Source organism: Cygnus atratus, chromosome 9 (genome assembly GCF_013377495.2).
Source record: "Cygnus atratus isolate AKBS03 ecotype Queensland, Australia chromosome 9, CAtr_DNAZoo_HiC_assembly, whole genome shotgun sequence".
Lineage (NCBI taxonomy): Eukaryota > Metazoa > Chordata > Aves > Anseriformes > Anatidae > Cygnus > Cygnus atratus.
The window spans coordinates 16363918-16373854 of NC_066370.1; the positions used below are offsets into that span (position 1 = coordinate 16363918).

Here is a 9937-nt window from a genome sequence, read left to right on the forward strand (position 1 = left end):
ACGCGTTATGGGCTTTGAACTGCTGTTTTTAATCTACCTTCTTTCTTTCTCATGAGTTACTGCCTTAAAAGGTAAAGGTGGCTTTTCTGACAGGTCAGGAGATCATAATGGGTGGTTTGGGGCTAAAAGTTTGCAGGTTTATATTGCTGGAATACATCTACTTGAACTGAAGCAATGTTGTTACTGTTTTATGATGACTCAACTTGCATATGCTCTCTCTAGATTGTTCGACATGGTGGCAGCTTGGGTTTGGGTTTGGCTGCCATGGGGACAGCACGTCAAGATGTGTACGATTTGCTGAAAACAAATCTATACCAGGATGATGCAGTAACAGGTAAATGTTCAGCTTTCAAAGCAGATAACTATCTGAGGCCTTATCAGGCATCTATTTTTTTCCAAGTCTTCTGTTAGCAGCATAGATCACTTTTCTAGGTTGCCTTAGCTGTGTTTTATTAACTAACCTTTTCCTGATCAGCGTGGTTCTTTAGTTACGTGGTAGTAATGTTCAGAGGTCCTGTCAGGACTGGTCTTTGGCACTGTTCCAAGTGTTAGTAAGATACGGTAGGTCTTTAAAAAGTCTCTTATTTTGCTCTATTCTTAACTTTGTCATATGTTTTTTATTCAGTGTAGTTGATTTCCAGAGCCATGTGCCCTTTTTTGACTGAGTGACAGGTTTGGAGAAGCTTCTGAAGGGCTACTGCTGCATTGGCTGGGGTTTGCAGGAAAAGTATCTCAGCAGCTGTTGGCCTACGAACAAAAATTTGAACTTGGAGGGGGAGGGCACTAACTTGTGGCTGGTGGGTTATCTTTAGAAGCACAGTTGTCCATGAATACTGGGGTTGCTGAGTATGGTGACGTTGAAGTGACCTGTTGGCCTCTATCCTGTGTGATTCTCTAGATGTAATATTTACTGCTTTTAGGAGCTGAGTTTGCTGGATTTTGCTTGTCTGTGTTGTGCAGGTGAGGCAGCTGGCCTGGCACTGGGACTGGTTATGTTGGGATCTAAAAACGCTCAGGCTATTGAGGACATGGTCGGCTATGCACAGGAAACCCAGCATGAAAAGATTTTGCGAGGCCTTGCTGTTGGAATTGCTCTGGTGATGTATGGGAGAATGGAGGAGGCAGATGCTCTCATTGAGAGTCTCTGCAGAGATAAGGTGAGTTTAGCTGTATCTTAGTCCCAGGTCCTTTTGTTACGCAGGTGACCTTCTGTTCTCTTCTGAAATTTCAAGCTGTGGTGGGTCGGCTGTTTCATACCAGGGAAGTTCTTACATAGAATTAAAATGGGTCTGTTTCACACGTTGCTTTCTCCTGATCAAAAATACAGGAACGATGGTGCTTAATCTTCTATTTCCTTTGTGTGATACTCAGCCTCCATAAATAACAGAGCACCAAAGAGCAGAACAGGATGTAATGGTTAAAAACAGATGAGGCTGACTGTAGGTGGTTCATTCTTGAGGATCTAGTAGTGTTCAAAAGCAGATGATGAATATAAAGCAGAGTAACACATCTGCCTTATACTCTGTCATCCTGTGTCATAGCAACTTTCTGTCCCACTGAAATTGGTAGGTGACATTTCCTGCTTTGGTGATTGTTCTGTTATTCATCCATAATAAACAATAAAGCACAGAGGCTGCCTGCTTGCCGCTTACAGGCCCAAGAGCGGAACAGATTTGTATTTGGAATTACTGAGTCTCTGATAGGATAGACGTTAAATATTGACACTTTCTCTTCCAGGATCCAATTCTCCGTCGTTCTGGCATGTACACGGTTGCTATGGCATACTGTGGCTCAGGGAACAACAAGGCCATCAGACGCCTGCTGCATGTGGCTGTAAGTACTGGGGTCTTAGGAGCACATAGTAAGACATTTGTGGTGAGAGAGTAAGCACATTGCTTTGGCAGGCTTTGCGTCTACAGTGGTAACGTTCTGCTCCAAATCAGAGAATGTAAAGTGATGAAAGCTTTCTTTAATACTATGAGTAGAAATAGTAGGGTCATCTTCTGATATTAGGATAAGTAGCCAGACAGCTAGAGAATCTGGTATCACAAAAAAAAAAGAATCTATTAAAAAATAAAACTTGATTCTAAAGTAATTGGTAATGAGTTTGCAGTGAATGGTCTGCATAATGACGGGCTGGAACAAAAACAACCTAAGCCTTAAAAGATGGGGTTTGCCTCCTCTTTGATAGGCTTGCGGTCGCAATACGTGAACCAAAGCAAAGCTGTTTTGGCTAAGCTTTAGCATGATTGTTAATGTCCTTTCTGTATATATCTGTCTTCCTGATTGACCTGTGTGCCTGACAACTCATCCAAAATGTTGCAGAGTCCTCAAGTGTTCTAAACGTGTTCTGAATATCCTGTTTTCTACTTCGTAGGTAAGTGATGTGAACGATGATGTGAGGCGTGCAGCTGTTGAGTCGCTTGGTTTCATTTTATTCAGGTACAGTATCTTTCTTGGTCACTTCCACAGCTTTTGATTTGGGTGCCTGTTCTTTTCAGGAAATATGTGCACTATTGAGTTGAATAACTCAATTGCTAGCTGAGTGGAGGTTGAAAAATATCAAAAAAGTGAGAGAGAATTAAAACGGCTTCTGAATTAGAAGCCTTCTCAAACGTTTAGTAGATGCTTAATGAGCCTTTCTGCAGGTTTCCGGACTTCCGACTTCATCTAACTCTAGTCAAACAATTAAGATGACAAACAGAATGAAAAATTAATATTTGCAAGATTGAGAGTTGATTAAAAATTAAATATACAGTGCTTGTGCCAGGCATCCTAAAAGCTGTGCTGCTCAGACAAACATGCCTGCTTAATTGCTAAAATGTTCCCGGAGATTGTGACTTGGTAAAACTAGCATGAAGAAGGATGTTGAAATAGCCTGCATTTTGTGTTGGTGTTTTTTAAACATCCCTTGTTAAACCTGACAGGTTACTGGGCTTACATTGTGGTAATGGAAGCCCACCACAAACTGATTTTGATGTTTGCTTTGGTTGTCTAAAGTAAAAAATCTGTCAGTACACTGGTATTTTTGTAGTAGTGCTCTACGGTTCCCTAGGTAAGAAGCTGTGTCGGGTTTTTTTTGTGTGTGTGTTTGTATCCAGGGAAGGCGGGGGGGGTTGTTTGGGGTTTTTGGTCAGATTGGGGGAATTGGAAAGCTCCCCAAGTACTAAACCTTGTCTTTATCTGTTAATGCAGGAATTTGTGTAGCCTGAGCATTGAGCCAAGCAGTAGCCTTTGAGTATGTCTGGGAGGTGGTAGTGCATACTGGGGTCCAGGGCTGTAATTTTCAATGGATATTTTCTAAAATCTTTGTTTGCGTTCTCTTTGGGTTAGTAGCAGTCCATAAATTCTTCTTAAAAAAGCAAGATAGTAACAGGTGCTTAAAGATGGTTTTGAAAAACTAGGTTACTGATATGACCAGCCAATTTGTCATTAATCAAGTTATTTCTCATGAAATGACTCCATTCTGTTTTATCTGAAGCATATTCTGGCTGAAAATTAATGTATTTTACAAGCAGAATTAATTCTTTCTGTGGTCAGCAGGCGTCTCTCAAGAGCTTCTTCTTGGTTTCATGAGCCCAGATCATTCCTCTGCGTCTCTCCTGAAGCCAAAGGGTCTGTTAAACTGACTTCTGCATCTGTGTACAGAAGGAAAATTCCACACAGGCCTTCCATAGTTTCAGAAATCTTTTTCTTCCAAACAGGTTGTGACAAAGCACTTTTGATCTCTGAATCAATACCATTGTTCTTTTCAACAAATGCAAGGCATAACTGGACATGGATAGCTTCCTACCAAAACAAGAAGCTGTCAGGGCTCTGAGCTACACCGTTTACCATGTGCTGACATTTTGTTGGAGCACTAAGTGCCTATCTGCTTCTTCAGGTTTTCTCTTTAAATGAATGAGGAAAGCAGGGACTTAGCCAGTTAAAATCTAGCCAGGTACGTGGAAATCTGGAACCTCATCTTACCCCTGTCCTGTTCTGTTTGCACATACAGCACTAAGCTATGCCTACGTAAGTTGCCCTAAGGTATGAATTTTACAAGATAGTTCTGGGCCTATTCTCTTAACGGTCAGCAATGAGGAAATAAATGGCATTAACTTTTGACTCTTAAAGCTGCTCTGCGGTGATTCAGATCTTATCCTGCCTCTTTTCTTCCTGTTATGGAGGGGTACAGTCCAAAACCTTCTTGCACAACAGGGAGAAATATTTCCTTGTAAATTTAATTCCAGCATTCACATTGGTTGGTAGAAAAGGTCTAAAACTTTGGTCCAAAGTAGTAAAGGTCTAAAACTAAATGTTGGACGAGTGCTCGCCTGGATGTGTGAATGTCTGCAGACATGGTGCTCTCGGAGCAACGCAGAAGCAACCATGAGAGAATACATTATGTTCATATAGCACAAAGCTAGCTTCCTTTTTCTGTTCTTGGGCTCCCTAAAGCTTTCCAGGGGTTCATGTGTATAGAATTAAAGCTTACTTGACAGCAGTCTTGCTTTACTTGTTGCTGACTACTCAGAAGCAGTCACAGATCTATAGACTGGGCATCAAAACCGAAGCTCTAGGACTTGGTGTACCTTTTTTCTGTCTTTGGTTAGTGCCATACAAAAAATAGGCACGGGGTATATGTCTTGTGACTGAGCATTTTCATGCCACTATATTAAATCATCAGAAAATGCTCTCATGCAAGACACTTGTCTTAAAACTGTCTCCTCCTTTCTTCTTTCTTACAGCTTGTAAGACTGTCAAAATAGCGTGGTATAAAAACCTGAGACTTAACTTCTCTTTTTCAAAAATGACTGCCTCTTAGAGGAGATACATTTAAGTAAAATATTATTTTTAAATGGTATGGAGACATGGATAAAGTTTGCAATATTTGGGCATGACAGTGCAGATAACAGGGCTGTACAAAATTATGTGGTGAAATAGCAAGAAGAGAAGTGATGTAATGACTTGGGTAGTGTAATGTGTCTTTGTTCTCCAAGCTCTGCCACTTGTGCCAGTAGATTGTTGTGATCGTAGACTACAAATTTTACTTTATTACTGATGTTTATATGTTAATCCTTCTTCTTTTGAAAGTGGTTTATAAAATATTTAGCATGGCTGCTGGAAAACAGCATTTAATATGCTTGTAATTTCCGGTCAGCCTTTTTTTGCTTATTATGATGAGATGGAAAACGCTGGTGTTTTACTTTATAAAAACGGAAAGTTTTTTTTAATCTTAATTTTTACTACTTTAGGTCATGAATGGACGTTTATTTCAGATTGGTATGTGATTGATCTATGTAGTCAGCTTTATTTTTAAATTGTTATGTGTTAGGGCAATGAAGCAGTGTTTTTAAATACCTTTAGTTTATAGGTGAAATGAGGAGCTAGAAGCTCTACAGATAAAACGGAACTGATTAGGTAGAAGGCTTCAATGTGGACAGGGCTTGAAAGCATCAACTGAAAAGGTTTAATTGCTCTTATAGCAGATGTTAAGTCCAGGGGAGTAAGAAACACAGAGAAGCAGGACCTTAGTGTGGCTCTGAGTATTACAACAAAGCTCCCTGAGGCACAGGGGTTGTGGGATGCTGCTGCCTTAGTGCAGCCTTGTCAGTTCCTTGTTAGGAAAAAGCTAAAAGCACGAGAGGGAATAATACAGCCTCTAGCGAGTCCCAAAAGGAAGGTGTAGTACCAGCTGCTAGGTGTAGGCTGCCCAAACGTGGAGCACTGCATGCGGCTTACCTTCAGCTCATCCGTGTAGGATGAATCAAGCAAAACAGTAATGTTTCCTGCTTTTGTGTTCTTTTGGGTCTTTGATATTTTAAAAAATGCATTTGTTTTAAAGCAAACGCAGATCAGATACTTGTATTTGTTCAAATAAGACTTGGACAATCTGTTTTGTTCAACTACTGCAGCGTACCTTTACACAGCAGGCAGATGGCAGATCTTGGGACCTGAGTATGAGTCAGTCATTCTAACTTGTGAACTTTTTCAGTGCATTAATTGTGAAGAGGAGGAATTTAGTGTAACATACCTGCTTGTTAATTCTCGTGTAGAACAGATTAAAAGGGTTTTGTTTACCCTCCAACCCATTTTATTGTCATCATCCTCAGTCTTGGTGGAGGAGAATAAGGAGCCCCTTTCAATGACAGGTTAAAAGTAACAGAAATCTTTTTTAAAATCAGAGGAAGCTGTAGACTTTCACTGAAGTCTTTCTGGATTTGAAAATGTCTCCTTTATCTGCAGATCTAAAACTTGAAAGAAAGCTGTGTAAGACGTCATGGCGTGGTATTCACTGACCAAACTGAAGTGCTCTGGAGAAGTTCTTTAGCATCTCTGGAAAAACTAATCTAACTTGTAAGGAAAATTGTAGGTGTACAATCAGATTGCACAAATACTTTGTTTCAGACAATACAGAAAGAGATCTTGCATTAACTCTTTATCAGCTATTTTATCTTCTAGACTGTTTGTATGGATGAGATTTTATTTACTTGAGAAAACAGGGCTCAGAGCCTTATACTACTTGAGCGCTTTTGAAAATCTCAGTGAGTATTTTAACTTTTTACTGTAAACTGGAATGCCTGTGCAGATAGGTAAATTAACGATTGGCTTAAGCCTGAGGTAGTTCCTTCAGTCTTGTTTATATCCTACTGAAAACTCAAAAGTATTCCTTCAGGAAGTTATTCTCTCCTTATGGCCTAAAAATACTACCCACGTTGTCTAGAGTAAGCCTACTTAAGATTTTGAGATCACAAAATTCTTAAATTTGCCTTAAAACTACTGTTCAAGCGAAGTTTCAAATTAAGTCATCAAAAATGCTGAGATGCTTTGAGCCATTAAGTTAAGTTGATTAATGTTATTTTTCTATGGCAAAGTCTTCCTGTTGGATTTTATTAGGGAATATTGATGTGCATCTAACAGAATAAAAGGCTCGTCTGTTGTGCAGAGTTTAATGAATTTGCAAATGAAATGCATTGCTGTCGCCTGTCCAGAGCATTTGTAAAGAAGATCCTTTGGAGAACAAAAAGCTTGTTATTTTTAAGAGAATGATGTTGTTTTTCAGGGCTTGGAGAGGGCTTGAATACCTGGATGCTTGGACTCTTATATGTAGCTAGAGAAATTGGGTTTGACATGAATTATTAAAAGTAATAATTATAATAAAAAAGGACATTTCAGCAAGCCATCTTTCCTACTTTTTCACTAGCTTCCCATTTAAAAATAAGCAAAACTGCTTCTTCTGTTCTGCAGGGCAAATGCCCCTCTCTTTGCAGCTGGAGAAAACAGTTCCTCACAGGAACTGACACTGGCATTAAGCACCATGATGCCAAATGCCAAAGCAAAAATATGGAAATCAATTCTCTGCTGACTGTTGTTTTTGCCGTGTTGATGGTTACCTAAAGAGCCAAAGGGGAAGCGAAACAACAGAGTGCTTCTTAGCAACAGTACGTGACCATCTTTATGAATATGGTGAAGGAACTCTAATGCTTCATGGTGGTATTAAGTTATGTCCTGAGAACTGGACAGAACTCTGGGACTCCTGGTTCTAGCTTTTAATGCACAGAGCCAGGAAAGCTCTGGTGAGCAGCCTCCCTTTTTGGGCTCTGGTGTCCCAAGTTGTTCAGTATGCCCTTTCCAGGCTTACTGTGCTTGCATTTCTGTACCTTTTAAGGCTGATGTTACATATGACAGCCTGCAGAAAGATTAAGGGAATAATGCTTTTGCTTTCTCAAACCAGCTTGCAGTGCTGTGGATTTTTCCACAAGAAGTCAGTGTAGGAAAATGTTATCTGTGAAGAAATCAGTGTGCCTCTTGTCTGTTAGTGAGCAGCATTATAATATTAGTGAGTGGCTTTATGGCATCAGTCTGTCTTCTCAGTGCCTTGACTTCTGTTTAACACTGGGTTATTTTTTTTTTTAACTGAATTTTGATGCATTAGTATGGCCAGATGTAATGCAGTTAGGAGCAGTTTTGCACATGGAGAAAACAAGACGGGTGGTGAATGATTTTTTTTTTTCTGGCTGCCTGAAAGTTTTCTGACAGAATCTGAACTGAAGGCTTGAGTCTTACAGAACCATGGATGGCTGGGGACTGGTTTCCTAAAATGTGTTTTATATCACCATAGTTGAGGTTAGCTGACATAGGCTTAAAGATTGTTTTTGCTTGTTTGTTTTTGTGGTGTGTGTAGTTTTTTTACGGTATTCCCTTTACTTGCATTTCAAGACACTCATCCTGTTAGCCTTCAAACTCCATTATTTTTCTCTCAGTAAGACTGTTGAGGTGGACAGGTCCATGTCCGTGCTTTAATTTTTGTTTAATTACATAGCCAATGTTCTCCTAATGTATTTTAAGTAATTAACAGAAGAACAGCAGCAACAACAACGAAAACACTTGACCATTGTTCTTCTAAAATTTCTTCCCATAGTGGTTGCATGTTACAGATCAGCTTTAACTTTTGTCTTTCTTCTCTAGTAGCTTAAAAGGAAGTGAAATGTACCAGATTACAAGTTTATGTAATAACGAGGAAAACTCAACTAAGTACTCTGTAAGTTGTTATTTTCTGTAGTATATAGGGGCCATAGAGCTGGTCAGGTGGCTGGCTTGGGCTAAATTCTGAAAGAACTGAGAACACTTCACTCCAGAGAAAAGAATGTTGCACTTTCTGACCAAGTCTTTTTTTGGTAAAAACGGGGAGTGCATGACCCCTATGTCCCGTTAAAAGGTCTTGTGTTCTGCGAAGAAGTGACTGCAAATCTTTTATCAGTTATAACTTACAGCACTATCTTTATGAAGGAATCTCAAAGCTATAAAAATACTCTCACTTCAGAACCAGCGTTTAAAAATATATTGTATATATTTGTGCAATTAGTGTACCGAGATGATGGTAGTGAACGTAGTCTTTATCCTGTCTCACCCATCTGTTCTGCGTGAACATATTATCCTTAGTTACCATATAACCAATTTGTGCTTCCTTACAGTAGCTTGCAGTGACCTTTTTCATTTTTCATCATGTCTTGCTGAGGAAGGGAGTCTTTGTTCGTATTTGTTCTTGTAGATACAGTTTCCAAAACAAGAACTCTTCTGTACATTGTGTTGTCTTTCTATTTCATAGTTCTGCATCTTCATCTTTCTTCTCCCTCTGTGTGTATACTTTACAAGATTGCTGCCTGAATTCTCAGCTTGTTTGTTTTGTAAAAGAGAAATTGCTTGTGCTATTAACATAGCATTTAGCATTAACAATAGCATTTACCATGTTAAACTGAATGGGCATGTTCTCTTGCTGATGTGTTTCTGTGCGTGGAGAATTTTTTTTTTTGGTAGGAAGGCTAGACTTTTGGTTAGTCACTGGTCCCTTTGAGGTTTATGGCTCAATTTAGCTTTTGCTGCTGACTAAATTCAGTAACTGGAACCTGGTGACCTTCTATTTCTGGTTATTAAAATTGAGAAACGTGTGTGCTGGCTTGACAAAGTACATTTTTGCTGGGTGAGACCTTCTCAGGGTTTTCTGTTCCTTGGAGTCCAACCCTAAGTTATAAAGAGGCTTTGGAATCATTCTCTAGGGAACACTTAAAGCAAATTACTCCTGCTGTCGTTGCTCGCTGAAGATTGACAGCTGTACAAGAAGAGGGTCACCCAGAAGATGACTAAGCTACCTCTTGCTCTTTCCAGATGCTGATAGCCATCTGTGATGTTTCTGCTGGAAAGGGAAGATTGAAATTGTTGCTGATGGTGGGATTGTTAATCCAGTGTAGTTTTCTTCCCAGGTTTAGGATATCCCTCCCATTGTTCTTGTAAGAACACACTAAAGAGTGTTTGGTTTTTGAGCTCGATAATGCATTTACTGGGGAGAAGAAGGTAGGACAGCTGCAAGATTTCAACAAGCAGACCTCACAATTCTTCCTCCCTACTGCTTCTGCCAACTTCTGGAGAGGTCTAGTTTTTTTTTTTTTTGAGAAAC

At 39.6% G+C, this 9937-nt stretch overlaps 1 protein-coding gene across 1 annotated transcript in view; it reads left to right on the forward strand.

Annotated features, from left to right (window-relative positions):
- The window catches only part of PSMD1 (proteasome 26S subunit, non-ATPase 1), a 71788-nt gene that overhangs the window by 14292 nt on the left and 47559 nt on the right, over positions 1-9937 (forward strand). Inside the window, exons 13-16 of the mRNA XM_035544836.2 lie at positions 223-334; positions 961-1157; positions 1738-1833; positions 2378-2442. Coding sequence (XP_035400729.1) covers positions 223-334; positions 961-1157; positions 1738-1833; positions 2378-2442 — 470 coding nt within the window. The remainder of the gene's footprint in view (positions 1-222; positions 335-960; positions 1158-1737; positions 1834-2377; positions 2443-9937) is intronic.